Consider the following 18,052-nt stretch of genomic DNA (forward strand, 5'->3'; position numbering starts at 1 on the left):
GCAGAATTTTTACAAAAATTGTAATTTTTACATTCCCGTACATTTGGAACAAATTTTAATTAATATCAATATTTGACAAATCGTTCATTCGTAAGTTTTGCTGAAAAAATCAACAATTTTATTTTGCCACGCGAATACACATTTTTGTCCTTGTTTTTAATTTAAGATATAGTGTTACAGCAGAAGTTTTTTTGTTGAAACAATTCAGCGATGCATCTACCTTTATGATTGTCAAAAACAGTACCAAATGTCAACACGGCTTTTGACAGATTAGGCCATAAAAAGAAAAAAAATTGTAATCAGCTGTTAGCTGTGGCCTACCTTTACCATAGACTAATGAATCGTAAAGACAAAGAAATGCTCTCACCAATGTTGTTAACATTGAGTTTGTTGACAGAACAACTCAATTAAAAATGCGTATAAACACGATTTTATAAACAATTTGTTCTAACAAAAACTGTATGGGGTTAGTTTTTGACGAAATCTACATCCTCAGATAGAAATTTAGAAGAAAATCTTTCTATTTTCCTCAAAAATCGCCTTCGAACAATTTTGAGTTTTTCTGTTTGAGTCGGTTGACAGCACATATGTAACATGAGCATTTCTTTGTCTTTACAATTCATTAGTCTATGCCTTTACTTTATTCTACCATGGTATAAAACAAAGACATAAATACAACTAAGACCAGACAAAATGCATGCAACAAAAAAATGTTTACGAAACTTTGTATAGAAACATTGCCCTTAACAGGTTGCAGTTAATTCAAAATCGCAACCAAGGAGGAACATTTCATGTAATGGTATCAGAAACGAAATTTATGAATTCAAGGATCTATTCAAGAATAATTCTATGTCAATTGGATCGGTAAATTCGGTTAAATACGTAAACATGTATAAAAGAAAAAAATGTTATATCACCATATCGTGATATAACATTATGTTAAATTCAAAAACCATTCACTGAATAATGATAGCAGAAAAATGTCTTATCTTGTTGTATTTATGTCTTTGTATAAAATATCCCTACTAAGAGGGTTGCCATATGGTTCTAGGGAAATATCCGGGAATATCTGAAAACTAAGGCGTTTTATGAGTTTTTTAGTTCACCAGGATGGACTGCCATAAATTACAACAAAGATACATCATAGACTAATAAAGAAATTTTAATGTGTTTGCTTTTTGTAGGTGTCGCCTTTACGGAAACTGCGCAGCGTTTTCACTCAATTGCACAATGTTTTGGGGTAAATTGCAATATTTTGTTGAATATTTTTATATGAGGATGTAGATGCGGCCAAGATTACCAACATATTGTATTTTACCAAAATAAATCGTTTAACAATTTATAGTTATTGCCGTTTTAAAAATTGAGTGCATATCCAACTGACTCAATTTACACTCAGTGAGAGAATTTAGGTGAGAGGATTTCTTTGTTTATACTTTTATTAGTCTATGGCTGTACTCGAAGTTAAACAGAGTCCCCACAGAAATTACAGGGGAACGAATTGGGGTAAAATCAAAGCGCTAACGTCTTCAAAATTGTGTGAAAGAAATAGCTAGCAAAATTGGGAGCTGTGGATTCCCTAACAAATACTCTCCTGACTTGCTATGTGGACTCCTGCCTAATCATATATCCGGGGAAGATACCTCAACCGGTTTGGAGAGCAGCTAAAAGATCCTAAAATAAAGTCAGTAAGACGAAACTCAGTACTGTTTGGGAGTTAATATCAATAAGTACAAGAGTGAAATCAGGAGAGCTAAATTGAAGTCTTGTGTAATATTTAGTGAGTTTATAGAGGGAGTTACTGAAGTGGACAGTTTTCGCAAGATGCTATCTAAGGATTCCAAATCCATTATTCAAGTAGTATTAATCGGAGCGAAGGTTGCTGGACTAACTCTGGACTAGAGACTCTCGATCTGCTATAAGATTGCGCGGTAGAAATCCATAATCAAACCCGCACTGAAGAGGTTGACTTCAATGGGTCATTAACAGCTTTCAGCCTTAAAAGTCTGGGAAAATATGGAGAATTGAAACTTCAGCTTGGCAACCTTTCTCGATATAGAGGGAGCCAAATGGACCAACGGTCTCCGAGTGTAGCTGCCACCTACACTATTAGTAGAAATGTACTCTTGATAATTTAATAAAAGATTCAACTTTTAATGGTATTTATTTTATTTATTGTCTTTTTTGGTGCAACTATATTTAAAAATAAAACTATAATTAACAATAGAAAAATATAACAAAATATGGCAACGCCAATATTTCAACATTTCATTCACTCTACACTATTATGGCTAATAACAAAATCTTTACAACATTTTTTAGCATTTTTGTTCTACTTAATGGCAACTGGCTACAGACATATTTACATACATATACAAGGACAATGATATGAAATAACTGTAAATAAAATTATTTGTAAAAAGGCCTTTTTTCTCAACTTGTTTATTTTCTCATAATCCGGCTGTGCCATTCTTTAAAGCTTCAAACTGTTGCTTAGTTATAGGGCGATAGATACCATCGCTATTGAGGTAGTATAAAGGATCTTTGAATTTCTCCATATCAAATCCTTCCAACATCAGATCACGTTTCTTCATTTTGAAGGTGGATGTGCGAGGTATTTGGTCCATAACACGTACAAACAGTGGTCGGGCATACGTTGGCAAACTGGCGCGTATACCCACCGATAAATGTTGGAAATCTATTTTGCGATCAGGATCTTCAATGGCAGCCATACCAGCCTTGCCCTCAACATGGGGGATCTGTGAAATATACAAAGACTTGTGTGGTGAGAAAGATTCAGTAGCTATACAAAAAATACTTACCTCAACACCATACACCACACAATCCTGCAAGCCTATAACACTTGTTATAATACCCTCAACTTCCTGCGTGGAGACATTCTCACCACGCCAACGGAATGTATCACCTGTGCGATCCTTGAAATAGTAATAATTCAAAAGATCACCCACCAACATATCCCCAGAATTGAAGAAGACATCTCCCTTTTTGAAAACATTGTGTAAAAGTTTCTTTTCCGAAGCTCCGCGATCGGCATAACCATTATAGGTAGTTAGGGCATTGCGGGCATCAATTCGACCAATCAAAAGACCGGTTTCACCAGGATTACAACGTACACAAAAACCTTTGGCATTGCGAATTGGCTCGCCAGTTTCTTCATCGACACGTACAACTTGAAGATGTGTCAGGTGGCGAATGGGCATGGGAATAAATCCAATGGCACCCACTTGATTGCTGACATTAGCTGAAATAGGAACAATCGGCAGGTTTATTGTGAAAGCGACTTCTTCTTCCTTCTTCTTCCAAAAAGAAAACTTACCCAAATTTGAATTTCCCTCCGTAGAGCCATATAACTCAGCAATATTTGGTATATTGAAACGTGTCGTGAACTGTGACCATATTTGTTCTCTCAACCCATTGCCATACATTAGACGCAATTGATGTTGAGTATCTTCCGGCTTTGATGGAGCCGTCAACAGATACCGGCACAATTCTCCAATATATTGGGCACATGTGGCCTTATATTTTATACAGTCTTTCCAGAATTGAGATACGGAAAATTTCTTACGCAAAGCTATGGTACTGCCATGAATGAAGGCCATACCCACTCCAACCACACCGCCTGCAGTGTGATACAGTGGTAAGGCATTGTAGATCACATCATTTGGCGTAATAGCAACCATATGATAGGTCGCGGTGCTCATAAAGAGATATCTGAAAGAAAGGAGGAGAGGATTTTCAAATTAAAAAGTTTGTAGATTTTACTGAACACCTATTGTATCCAATGAAGGTTAGTGAGAAGATCACCACTGAAGCCTAGTTCTTCGCAGGAACATTTCCCGTCCAAAGTTGGGCGACGGTTGGTCCAGAATAATCTAAGGGTTGTAACCTTTGATAGGGCTGATCCCAATGGTTGATATTCATTATTAGCTAATCGAGGGTCATTTCAGAGACATCCTAATCTCTGACAATTTGAATGAGATCAACGTATGGATCGGCCAGTCAGCCTGTACAAATCAATCAAGGCCATTAACTGCGAGAATAAGGAATCGGCTGATTTCCGTATGCATTGTCTCACTTTGGGAAAGCAATTGTTAAGATCCAGCTTGGGATGATAACCTCATGGCTGCTGCACGACGGTATTCAGATGGGATGTTGGGGGATTCTAAATTCCTTTCAAAGAATGACGGACTTGTCATAAATTTTGCTACCGGTCTTAATGGAGAAGACGTCGAGGAAGTTTTATGGGTTGGCCAATCACCCTGAGTCAAATGAGTCAAGGCCATTAACTGAGGGAGTAAGGAATCGGTTGTTTCGTGCATTGTCTTACTTTGGGAAGACAGTTGCAACAATCCAGTGTGGGATGATAACCTCAGTATGAATAACTCCTCTTACGAGGCTGGAGTTAGTCGAAAAGCAGCACGTCGGTATTGGGATGGGATGTTGGAGGATTCTAAAATCTTTTCCGAAGCATGATGAAGAAAGTTTGCTACCGATCATACTGGAGAATACTATATAAGAAGGGGGTGATAAACTTTGAATTTAAATTGATAGTCCAGCATCATACTCTAGTGCCAATATTGATGACTACAACATCAACGAAAGCCTCTAACGGAAAAGAAAAAGCTATAACAATGTTTTAAACTGAAGTCGGCCGCATCTTGTAGTTTATCAACCACCGACAGGGTATAAAAGGAGATACTTGGCCATCATTCAAGACAGTTGTCTGTTAAAAGCTTACTTGTCAGATGGGGTTGCGAAGACTTGTCGTACCGTACTAGATTGTTGACCAAGTACATACCGTCAACAAAGCTGCTACCTTTGAATCCCTCCGAAGCACCAGTAGTAACAAAACAGCAAGAACTTAGCTTTGCGCAGATAAATCTGCAAAACTGCTCCTGACCCTCTCGGGGTAAATTCTTTTGGTCTGTGCACAGCCGTTGCTGTTCCAATCCCTGGAAATGCATCCTTTTTGCAATTTAATTGCAACGGGCCCCCATGTAAAATCGAGGAAATAGTGTATATCATGAGTCGGTAGAATATTAAGGTCGCGGCGGTGCAGAAACCAAGCTCAACAAGAACTACAGCTTACAGCATTGTCATGGTTAAAATGTACTGGAAAGGAGTGCACCAGAAGTGCAGGTGGGGGATTAGCTTTCCTATTGCACCAGTTTCTTTAATACAGACATATGTATTTCGTTTGAGTCTGACTCTAATGACCCGTACATGGAATGTATGTACGTCAGGTGTGGAACAGCCAGGGAGACATGGTGCTGGCTGAGCAGATTGATAGATCTACTTTTTGCGCGGTCAATGAGGACGCCCCTACCAGATTTAGTGAAGAATGTCACAGTTCGCCAGACATAACCATAGTGTCACCTGGTCTAACAAATGACATCACCTGGCAACCCGTCGTTTCTCTTGGGTCAGGCAATCTTCCCATAATTGTCTCCATAAGCGGACCGACCGATTGCATCACCTTTGAACGCCGCACTTGCATCAATCATGGGAAAGCTAGTTGGCATAGTTTCAGAGAGTTCACTAATCACTGCTTTGAGATCTTCTCAACCCGAAAGGACGTTCTGAGACATCATTGCTGCAGCCGCTCGCCACATACCTGCTGGAGGAATATCCGAAGTGAGACCAAACTTCCCAGCAGAGGAGACGGGATTAGAAAATGAGCATGTTGAGCTTCGCCGTGCCAAGCCCATTGACCCCAGAGTGTGGGAGCTGACACTGGAACTTAACAGTTTGTTGGTGGACATAAGCGGGACAAGTGGCTAAAACATCTGAAGAGTTGCAACATTGGAGCCGGAATAAGTGAATTGTGGGCAACGGTTGAGCCACTCTCAAACCCTATAAAAAGGAAGATAGGATCTCAGTCACGTTTTTCGACGTTACGCTGACTGATCCAAAGAGGTGAGCAAGTTGTTTTAGTCGACAGTTTGTCGAGCACCCCGGGAGTGAGGGGGCGTAGACGCGTACTACGTGCATTGATCTTTTCCTGCCGTGGATGAACCTCCACAACTTACAATGGATGATGTTGCGAATGTCACCAGGAATGCTAAATCATCCAAAGCATTGGACTCTAATGGAATCTTCATAATAATGCTGAAACAGCTGGATGAGCCACGAGTTGAGTATCTCCCTATTGTTCTCAAACTGTCGCAAGCCACCCAAATCGTTCCTGAAGTCTACAAAATCGGCAGGGTGCTCCCGCTTCTGGAACCAGGCAAAGATGCTAACAAAGTTGAATCGTACAGACCGACTTGGCTTTTGTCACCCGTAGTAAAGACCCTTGGGATGATGAGGACTCAACCAGAGGAAGCCGTGTAATAATACGTGTACTTCATATATTTTTTCATGATATCTCCGAAACTGTTTAACCTCTACATCTCTTGTATTCCGCCTCCTTCAGACGGCATTGAAATTGTAACGCATGCCGATGATTGTACGATCTTGCGGTCAGGAACCTTCGCTGATGTCATCTGTAAAAAAAACTCCTTTTTGACTGATCTTACCACCCTTTTCCACACGAGGAATATGCAAATATCCGCCATTAAATCTACGGCTACTCTGTTCACCACATGGAAGGTAGAGGGGAGAACTGAGTTAAATGTCATGGTTGATGGCAGCAGAATTCCGACCACAAACTACCCCAGAATTCTAGGGGTCATAATTGACAGCATGTTCATGTCCTCCCCGCATGCCATAACTATCTGCGACAAGCTGAGAGGTACATAGGAATAAGGTCTTCAAGTCCCTAGCCGGCAGCAATTGGGGTCAGAGAAAGAAACCTTGTTAACCACATGTAATGCGATAAGTCGGTCTGTGGTAAGCTATGCGGCGCCGGTATGGGCCGAGAATATAAGGGCTACGCGATGGAAAAATATTTAAATCTGTCCGAAATAGAACATTCCCCATCTATCACAGCTGAGGAGTTCCAGCTGCCACGACAAACCAGAGTAGTTTTGCCTCAACTACGCTCAGGATGGTGCAGCCGTCTGAATTCCTATAGGGCAAGGATCGATGCACGACACACTGCACTTTTTCAACTGTCCTGCCAAACCTAGATTTGTGGTTACATCCTTTCGAGATGCAGATGATATAGAGGCTGTCGATCATCTACTTTGTTGGTGTCCCTTGTTTTCCCTGATAGTTGTAAAGCTAGTTGTAATTTTCTCTGATAGTTGTAAATCTAGTTTTACATTGGCAAAAGCAAGGTTAACATCGGCTATCAAATTATGATTTAGATTTTATTCTCCGGGAAATCTGAACAATTGATATTTTGTCAGTTCTAGGTGCAGTCCCACTCAATTAACTTCAGAATCGCATTGAATGAATCATATGTTCATTTCTGTAGATCTACTACCGACCAAGGCTGAAATACATCTCCACATAGTTTCGGCATGGGCTCAATGTGCAAAATTTGAACTCTTGCGAGTAAACTATACAAAAAATTACCATCTCCTGCAACAAGTACTTACCTTTGGTTTGTAATAACAGCGGCTTTGGGTAATCCCGTGGTACCCGATGTATAGATGTACATAAGTTTATCCTTTGGTTTGTTTTCATTGATGTATATGGAGAGATTTTCAGATTTTTGATATTTTAAATCTCCTGTCAAATCAACGGCACCTGAAATATTTTCCAAACATCAACTCAGCCATGCTTCACTTGTTTCCCATATTTGCCGAACTTACCCTTCATTATGACCAAATTATCATTTGTTCTTTGTTCCTCATCACTGAACTGATATATGGGCAATGTTTTGAGATCTTCATTATCAATAACCTCTTTAAGGACATCCACCAATTCTGTACCGACAATAATTGCCTTCGAATTGGCTACTTTGAGGGAATGTATGAGGGTATCTCTCCTCAGATTAGAATTAATTAAAGCTGTTATCACACCAATTTTGGATAAACCCAACCATACGGCTGGATATTCTGGCCGGCCCTCCATTAGTAAGGCAATACAATCACCTTTACGGAAACCTTTGTCCTTAAAGTAACCACCAATTTTATTGGTGTAATCTTCAACATCCTGGAATGTCATGCGTCGATCATCGATTAGGAAACATGTTTTCTCTGGATGTTTCTTGCATGTCTCCTGGAATATTCTTGCCATCGACCATTTTCTTCTCTCCATAAGTAATATGAAAATGTTCATTTGTATAAAACGGTGGCCAGCACTAGGGAGGGAGGAAATATAAATCATTTTGTTTTTTTTTGCAGGGAAATTCTTTTCGAAAACTTACACTACATCTCTTGGTATTGTATTAACTAGAGCATATACAAAGGTGGGATTCTTTAACATCAGGGCCAAAACAGCTCCCAATGCCAAACTTAATTTGGCATTGTCTTTGATAAGGAGAAATATGAGAAAACCTCCCAGAACTGTGAAAAACCGAGTGGCATTTTTCTGTTTGAAATTTAATTCTAAAAGTAAATTCATTGCAATTGGTAGGGTGTGGCGGTTTCTGAAATTAAAGATAAGGAATGAGAAATAATTCATAAAATTATAAACAAATAAATGTGAGCTGAGCGAGTTGAATTAAATTAAAACGTAACGGTAATTAATAAAATGGATTTAAAAACTAAACTGAAATTAATTCAAATTGTCTAAGCTGTTTATGTAGCGGCATTACTTCAGTGCTAACAGGGTCAGGGGGGCCTGTTCCCTGAAGAGTATGTGTGGAGAGCATTTTAAAGTTAAAAACAAAACAATGAAACAACATAACATAAACAACAACCACCTTCTTTTGTCGCCGGGTTCAAACGGAGCTTTGAACATTGTACAAAACTATTCATATCATTTTGCTAAAGGGGTTTCCTACCACAGGAAGTATTGTTAAGCAATTGGTGGATTTAAGTTAATTTAGATGTTACGTTATTGAATCAGTTTTACAACAACAACTACTGTATAGAATTTACTACAATCATGAAAATATCGATTAGTCCCAATTTACCCTGTTTGTTTAATTGTATTCTCTCTCGGTGTTTTATTCATTCAGTTGTAGCTTAAGTACTTTTACATTACATTCATTATTACCCCTTCTACTCTCTCTTTCGTATTTATTATCTTTACCTCATTTGACGTTTACATTCAAATGCCTTTTTTTATTTGAGTGTATGAGTATTCGCGAATCGATTGGCATTTCGCTTAACCATTTTAGAACATCCGACGTTGAGGATGCTAGAAGAGTCAATGCATCAGCGAGCGAGTATAAATACATGAGGTTAGCAGGTGTATGAGTTTCGTAACGTGAGCTAAACTTTTAAGTTAGGGAAGAAGTAAAGCTGTGTGCTTAGTAGAGTTGTGTGTGAATAAGTGAAGTAACGTTAAAAAAACATTGTGGAATCGTAATCTTAAAGAACTCGTGTTTTATGTGGTACAAATTGTATCCGGGACGTCTATATGTGTTAAGTTGAACCTAATTATGTAAAATATTATGTTCCACTGAGGTACTGGGGATTGAATTGTATTTTTTGGAAAAATGTTCTGCTTGGAAAAAATACCTTTATAGTGGCATGAGTCATGATAATGACTCTATATTGATTTAGTTGCCCAATGTTATAACCGTTACAAACACCATTCAATTGTTTATATACTCAGCATTTATGCTAACGAGGGTATATGGGAAATATTGCCAATTCTTTCATATTCCATTTCAAAAAGTTTGTTTTGAAGTTTTTCTTTTCGCGCTATATCTACGATTTTTGGGACATAGGTTAAGAAAAAATTCCCCAGTACAAATCCGTCCGCGAGCAATTTTTTGGTTGTAGTGGTCAAAAGTTATCGCGGTTTTACTTTTGCTTTATACATTGTTACTCCGACCTAGGTCCATTTACCCATCAAAAATTACAAAAAAAAAAAAACGAATTAGTTGAAGAATTATTTAAAAATGGGTATATCAGCGAAAGGGAGAAAAAGTATATGAAGACAGATACTGCTATTGCCCCGAGAATTTATGGTTTACCAAAAATTCACAAGGAAGGACACCCACTCCGTCCCATTTGCTCATCAATTAACGCACCCTCGACGAAACTGTGCAGCTTTATAACGTCCATACTCAATCATCTTACCCACAACTCAAAATATAATGTCAAAAACTCCAGAGAATTCAAAGAGCGGATAAAAGAAACAGAAATACAGGAGGACGAGAGCTTCTTTTCACTAGACGTGGTGTCCCTTTTTCCAAGCGTTCCAGTAGACTTAGCCTTAAAAATAATAGAAGAAAAGTGGAAGTATCTGGAACCAGTAACAAAAATATCAAAGAGTTTATTTATAAAAATACTCAAATTTTGCATCTGTGAAAACCGTTATTTTAGATACAAAAATAACTTTTACCAACAAAAGAAAGGCCTGCCCGTGGGATCCTCAGCATCTCCGATAGTAGCCGATATTGTAATGGAAGAGCTATTGGATAGATGTATCGAAACCTGTGATATTAGACCTAAGTTTCTGACAAAATACGTTGACGACCTTTTTGGAATAATAAAATCAAGTGCAATAAATAATCTAGTGACGACATTCAATAGCTACGATAATCGCTTAAAATTTACAATAGAAAAAGAAAACAACGGCCAGCTTCCATACTTAGACATATTAATCACGAGGAAAAACAACAAGATATTGACAAATTGGTACCAAAAACCCACGGCTTCGGGGAGATTAGTTAACTTCCACTCGAAACACCCTAAAACAATAATAATGAATACCGCAGCAAATTTTATTAGTCGCGTTCTAAATATTAGCGACATTGAATTTCACGAAGAAAATAAAAAGAAAATTAGATCAATATTAAAACAAAATAGTTTCCCTTCGAATGTCATAAATATTTTAATAAAACAATACTACAATAAAAGTCAACAAAAAACGGAAAAGCCCATTAAAAATTATAAATCGGTGACATATATACCCCAAAAAAATCTAAATCACTAAATCTAAATGCTATGAAAATTTAAAACATGCAATAGCACCAAAAACATCCAATACATTACAAAAATTGTTTACACAGTTAAAATCAAAAATAGACATTATGGACAAATCTAATTTAATATACAAAATAAAATGCAATGGTAATGAAAAAGAAAACTGCAAAAAATATTATATCGGGACAACCAAAAACAAATTAAAAACGCGGTTATCAGGACATAAATCAGACATTAAAAATCGATCAATCACCACAATAAATAACACTGCACTTTCCACCCACTGTGCCACCGAACAACACCATCCAGAATTGGAGAAAGTGAGAGTACTGCAGTGTGAGAACAACTACCAAAAGAGACTTATGTTGGAAACTCTCCACATCATGAACACTCCAACATCACAACCAGGGTTGCCGCTCGAAAAATTTTTTTCGGCCCAAAATATTCCTAAAAACGGCCCAAAACGACCTAAAACGGCCCAACATTAAAAATTAAAACAAAAAAAAATATTTCTCATAGGTACCTTTTATTACTTTTAGAAAACTCGAAAAAAATATTGTCTATTTCTACGTAAAGGTAGTATGTCGCAAAAAATTGTCTGAGATAATGATTGGAAGGCAACAATTTATTGTGATTTGAATGTAGCATATAAAATTTAAGTCCGTGTTTCTCGAAACAGGGTTTTTGAAGTCGGTGCCAACGATAGCTCTAAAACGAATTGACCGATATTCAGATGACCTTATTATATTATTCATGTGAGCTAATTAAATACAAAAACGCTTGCCTTTAAGCGAGACAGATTAAAACAAGTAAAAAAGTGTCAGTCGGCTTTGCCGACAGATATATACCCTCATCCAATGTGAAGTGAAACTTTCACCTACGGACAGATCGAATGTATTTAAGGTCTCTTCAGAATTTTGTGGCGCTTTTTGGACATTTGAACTTGCCGACAAAAATGTGGATTAGGAATTAACTGCACTAAGACACAAATGTTGAACCTTTGTGGTGGAGGGAGGTACCCTTAGGGAGGACCGATATGGGCCATTTTAGAAGTTAAAAAAAATTTTGACAATATATATATATATAAGTTTGGACCAAATTGGTTGCCCCATGCAAGTGATATCGTCCTAGCATTTTAGTGACATTTTTTTAAATATTGGGGAGAAGTACCTGAAGTTGTGGACCGGTATTGTCCCATGAAACTAAGTTTGGATATAATATGACGAAGACTAATTGTTGGACCAAATCGGTTGAACAGTTCGAGAATTATCGTGCTCTCCGACAGCCACATTTGGTAACATAGGGATTTTTACATCTTTCGGGTTGTTTTCCTAAGAAATATGGACTTGCCCCTGAAAAAACTTTTACCGTTGTAATGGAGGTAGCGAATGCAAATCGCTTCAACAAAAATCAAAGTGATTCGAGAGCAGGTCTTAAAGTGAACTTATCCGAAATTTTGTGTGAGAGGTACCAGAAGGAGTAGACAAATATAGTCCATATTCGAACCTGATCTACATATATTTGGTAGATATATTAGGATGTGCAAGTATGGATTACATTGAAGGGAGTGCCCTTCAAGAGTTATCGTGCGCACAATTTTTCCGAACATTTTTGAACTTTTGTGGGGGAGGTACCTGAAGGAGTGGCTGACATGGTTTATCTTCGAACTTAAACTATGTTTGGACAAAATATTACGAAGGCCAAATTTTGGACCGAATTGGCAGATCCGTTCGAGATTTATCTTGCGCTCCAACCACTACACACGGTGTCATCGGGGTTTTTTGCACCTTTCCGCCTATTTTATCAGGAAGTATGGACTTGCCCCTTATGAAACTTGTACCGCCGTATGGGGGACAGCGAATACAAGTTGCTGCAACAAAAATCAAAGTGATTCGAGAGCAGGTCCTAAACTGAACTTTTCCGAAATTTTGTGTGGGAGGTACCCGAAGGTGTGGTCCGATTGAGTCCATATTTAAACTTCATCTAAGTCTGGTATAACTTTCACGATGTACAAAGTGTGGTCCAAATCGGTTACTCCCTTCAAGAGTTATCGTGCGCACAAATTTTTCGAACTTTTGTGGGGGAGGTACCGGAAGGAGTGCACCGATATAACCCATCTTCGAACTTAAACTACGTTTGGGCAAAATATTACGAAAGCCAAATTTTGAACCGAATCGGTTGCTCCGTTCGAGAGTTATCGTGTGCACCAGCCAGACAGACAGACGGACGGACATTGCTAAATCAACTCAAAATTGTCTGAAACAAATTTCGTCCGAACAAACTTGGGGTCTAAAACCATTATTTCGATGAGGCACATTTTGCCCGTATGAAAGTGTATGTACCATCGTTAGCATTAATGCTGAGGGTATTAAAACCTCTAGCTTGGCATGATTCCGTTGCCACCAAATTATTATGAACTTTGTTTATTTATGAACACAATGTATGAATCTTTACCTAATACTTAAGTATCATGAAAAATATATTTCAAAACCCGGGTAACTAGAAGTTAAAAGTGACCATTAAGTTTTAATGTGGAACTTATATTTTTAATGCAACCAAATTGCTTTATTTGACGTTTCCAAATCCACCCAATAGTAAAAGTAAGCATGTAATAATAGCCCAAAGACTAATATTTGATATTGTATAAAATATTGTTTAAAATTATTAGCATGAAAACGCCCAAAATGGATTTGGGCCGCCCATCGGCCCAAAATTAAAAATTATTTTTTATTCGGCCCAAATTTGGGCCGAAATGCCCAAAACGGCAACACTGATCACAACGTATAAATTACAAAACAGATACAGAAAATTTGGCACATAGTTATAGACATCTTATTAGAAAAATAAACAGAATACAATAAGAGGAGAACACTTCAGTGACGAAACAGATGGCAGCGACACTAGATCGACGCTTTGCAAAAATATTGTTATTGTTGTAATAGCTTTAAATATTATTTGTAAGTGAAACAACAACATGTTAATGCATACAAAAAGTAACCAAAATGTTTTTCATATGTAGATCCTGATGATGTCTTTCGAAGAAAGACGAAATATTGAATAAAATAATAAATAAATAAAAACAACAACATCAAGACCTCGAGCTCGTTTTAATTAATATAATTAGAATATTTAAAATAAAGGTCGAAGTAAATAATCAATAATCAAAAATCGTAAAAAAAAACAAATAAATAAATAAATAGTTTTAAATCTAAACTTCATGAGACCAAAATTATAATGATTGGGAGAAGAGTTAGGATGTTATTGCCAAACTAAGCACAAATTTGGGAACAAGAAATACATTTTGGTTTGAAAAAAATAGTTTTCACATGCATTCTAGAGTTGAAATTATTGGATACAAGTAAAAAAAGCGTTAAGTTAGGCCAGGCCGAACTTGTTATATCCTTCACCACGAGTTGTATTCAAGTAAAATGGAACAATTAGTTTACTTTGGTTTATGAAGAAGACTAAATACCAAATCGCAAGTTCGGTAAAACAATGTGGCTACCCTTCAAAATACCGAAATTCGTGAGGTATCGTTCCTTGGGGCTATATCAAAATGTCGATCTGTACCTACTAATTTCTGGCCGAAAGTTTTTAGACTCAAAGAAAACTAAATACCAAATTTCCGATATTTCGGTAAAACCTTTAACATACCGAAAGTCATGAGTACGCTTCTATGGGGGCTATAGGAACCGCGGACCTATACTGATAATTCTCTTCTGGAATATTTGATAACCCCATGGAAGACTAAGTAACAAATTTCAGTCTTTCGGTTGAAAATTGTCGTCACAACCTTCAGAATTACGAAAATGGGGAGGTACCGTTCTATGGGGGCTATATCGAAACGTAGACCTATACAAACGAATTTCAGTCAATAAACACTAAATACCAAATTTCAGCCATTTCGGTAGGTTGCTGTGGCCACAACCTTTAAAATACGGATAATCGGGAGATACCGTTCTATGGGGGCTATATGAAGGCGTGGACCTATACCGACAAATTTCTGGGAGAAATTTTATACCCCAACGAAGACTAAGTACCAAATTTCAGACATTTCGGTGTGATAAAGAGGCAAAAACCTTTAAAATACCGAAAATCGGGTGGTACCGTTCTATGTGGGCTATATGAAGGCGTGGACCTATACCTATACGTGGACATATTTGTACGGAATTTTATAAGTAACGTTTAATACCCTAAATGAAGACGAAATACCAAAATTCAGCCATTTCGGTGGAATATTGAGGCCACAACCTTCAAAATACCGGAAATAGGGAGGTACCGTGCTATGGGGGCTATACTAAGACTTGGACCTGTACCGACAAGTTTTTGTGGGGGGAAGTTTTATACCCCCAAAGAAGACTAAATACCAAATTTCAGTTATTTCTGAGGAATATTGAAGCCACAACCTTCCACAAACCGAAAATCGGGAGGTACCGTTCTATGGGGGCTATATCGAAATGTAGACCAATACCGACGAATTTCTGGGAAAAAGTTTTATACCCCAACGAAGACTAAGTACCAAATTCCAACCATTTCGGTGTGATAAAGAGGCTAAAATCTTGAAAATACTGAAAATCGGGTGGTACCGTTATATGTGGGCTATATGAAGGCGTGGACCTATACCGACAAAATTCATATGGAACGTTTAATACTCCAAATGAAGACGAAATATCAAATTTCAGTCATTTCTGTGGAATATTGAGGCCGCAACCTTCAATATACCGGAAATTGGAAGGCACCGTTCTATGGACGCTAAACTAAGGCGTGGACCTGTACCGACAAGTTTCTTGGGGGGAAGTTTTATACCCCCAAAGAAGACTAAACACCAAATTTCAGCCATTTTTGAGGAATATTGAGGCCACAACCTTCCAAACACCGAAAATCGGGAGGTACGTTCTATGGGAACTATATAAAGGTGTGACCTTTACCGACAAATTTCTGGGAGAACGTTTTATACCCCAACGAAAACAAAGTACCAAATTTCAGCCATTTCGGTATGATAAAGAGGCTAAAATCTTGAAAATACCGAAAATCGGGTGGTACCGTTATATGTGGGCTATATGAAGGCGTGGACCTATACCGACAAAATTCATATGGAACGTTTAATACTCCAAATGAAGACGAAATATCAAATTTCAGTCATTTCTGTGGAATATTGAGAACGCAATCTTCAATATACCGGAAATTGGAAGGCACCGTTCTATGGACGCTATACTAAGGCGTAGACCTGTACCGACAAGTTTCTTGGGGGGAAGTTTTATACCCCCAAAAAAGACTAAACACCAAATTTCAGCCATTTCTGTTGAATATTGAGGCCGCAACCTTCAATATACCGGAAATAGGGAGGTACCTTTCTATGGGAACTATATAAAGGTGTGGACCTATGCCGACAAATTTCATATGGAGCGTTTAATACCCCAAATGAAGACCGAATACCAAATTTTAGCAATTACGGTGGATTATTGTAGCAACAACCTACAAAATTCCAAAAATCGGGAGGTACCGTTCTATGGGGGCTATATGAAGGCGTGGGCCTATACCGACATATTTCTGGGGGAAAGTTTTGATTGGTAAATGTGGCTAATAATGCCAAAGTACCTCAAATCTGAGGCCCGATTTGAAGGGGGATGGACCCACCATCGATTCTTTGCAAGGAAGTCGGTTACCCACTCAGAACTATGTGGACTATATTTGAATGTGGTCTTACTTTGATAATTTTATTTGCTAAATTATTTTTAACTCACTAGGAACCTCTGCTGAAAAAATCACAGGATGGATGGAGAAAGAGAATAAAACCTCTAGAAGCTGCAGCGGCAAACCTGATGGTTCCAGTACCAATTTTTTTGCAAGGAAATCGGTTACCCAGCCAGTACTATGTGGACTATATTTGAATGTGGTCTAATTTTGATCATTTTATTTGCAAAATTATTTTGAACTCACTAGGAACCTCTGCTGAAAAAAATCACAGGATGGACGGACAAAGCGAATAAGAACCTCTAGAACATGGGTGACCAAGAAGAGAACAGACCAAAATGTGAATGTATTCAAACTATTGGCAACTTATGACTCTGTGTTAGTGTATTTCAATGCACGCACGCTACAAAACAAAAACAAATGAAAACATTATTTCTCTTTCGTACGCTCATTCCTTGCATTCGGGTCGTATGTGTGTAAATTGTCGAAAAACTTCGGCACCGCCGTGCCAAAGAAGAACACATTTGCTCTAGAAGCTCCAGCGGCAAACCTGATGATTCCAATATCATCCATCAAATCAAAAGAGGCCAATGGAGACGCCTATGTCCACACTTACCAGCACCTGATTGCTCCGAAAGTAGCATGCTCTCATTCGACAGCAGTATAGATAGTCCTTGGGATGATAATAGTGAGGGCATTGAAATCACAACCCCATGTCACTCAGGAATCGACAAGGCTATCTACAAGGAAGCTACTCGGGTGAAGGAACTTAAACTAAGTTTGGATAAGATATTACGAAGAAGCGAACGGATAAGAACCATCTTTGAATTTTATCTAAGATTCGCAGAAATGTTACGATATACGGTTACTCTTTTTCCCCCTTCGAGAATTATTGTACGCAACATTTTTGCGAAAAATGTTGAACTCTTGTGGAGATACCCGAGGGAGTGGACTGATATGGCCCATCTTCAAACGTTATTTTATTTTGGACAAAATATTACCAACACCGTATTTTGGACCAAATCGGTTTATCCTTTCGAAAGTTATGGTGCTCTCCAGCCAGACAGATGGACGGACATTGCCAAATCGACTCAAAATTATCTGATACGGATTTTGTTCAAACAAACTTAGGATCTAAAACCATTATTTCAATGAGGCAGATTTTGGTCCTATGAAAATGTATATACCCTCTTTAGCCTAAAGGATGAGGGTGTGAAAACTAAATTATTTTCCACGAACATTTCCGAAGAGAGATTTCTTTTTACCAAAGAGTGCAGTGCTGACCATATAAATACCATCTTCTAGCCACAATTCACATCTGATATGCCTGATGAACTGACTAACCACCAGCGAAAAGATCATAGCTGTGTGTGGGACTTCGCTAAAATTTTAATACAAACTCC

The 18,052-nt window shown here is 38.0% G+C and overlaps 1 protein-coding gene across 2 annotated transcripts in view; it reads right to left on the reverse strand.

The window, feature by feature from the left end:
• Window positions 1–2,151: 2,151 nt before the first annotated feature.
• The window catches only part of Fatp3 (Fatty acid transport protein 3), a 203,467-nt gene continuing 187,566 nt past the window's right edge, over window positions 2,152–18,052 (reverse strand). For both annotated transcript variants that reach the window (XM_073957349.1, XM_073957348.1), the window contains exons 2-7: window positions 8,279–8,500; window positions 7,722–8,212; window positions 7,506–7,656; window positions 3,338–3,732; window positions 2,823–3,262; window positions 2,152–2,759 (exon numbers count right to left, since the gene is read on the reverse strand). In XM_073957349.1, the coding sequence (XP_073813450.1) occupies window positions 2,451–2,759; window positions 2,823–3,262; window positions 3,338–3,732; window positions 7,506–7,656; window positions 7,722–8,212; window positions 8,279–8,475 (1,983 nt within the window). In that variant the 5' untranslated portion in view covers window positions 8,476–8,500 and the 3' untranslated portion in view covers window positions 2,152–2,450. The remainder of the gene's footprint in view (window positions 2,760–2,822; window positions 3,263–3,337; window positions 3,733–7,505; window positions 7,657–7,721; window positions 8,213–8,278; window positions 8,501–18,052) is intronic.

The sequence above is a fragment of the Musca autumnalis genome, unplaced genomic scaffold, assembly GCF_047663935.1.
Source record: "Musca autumnalis isolate F117 unplaced genomic scaffold, ASM4766393v1 scaffold_5, whole genome shotgun sequence".
In the NCBI taxonomy this organism is placed as follows: Eukaryota; Metazoa; Arthropoda; class Insecta; order Diptera; family Muscidae; genus Musca; species Musca autumnalis.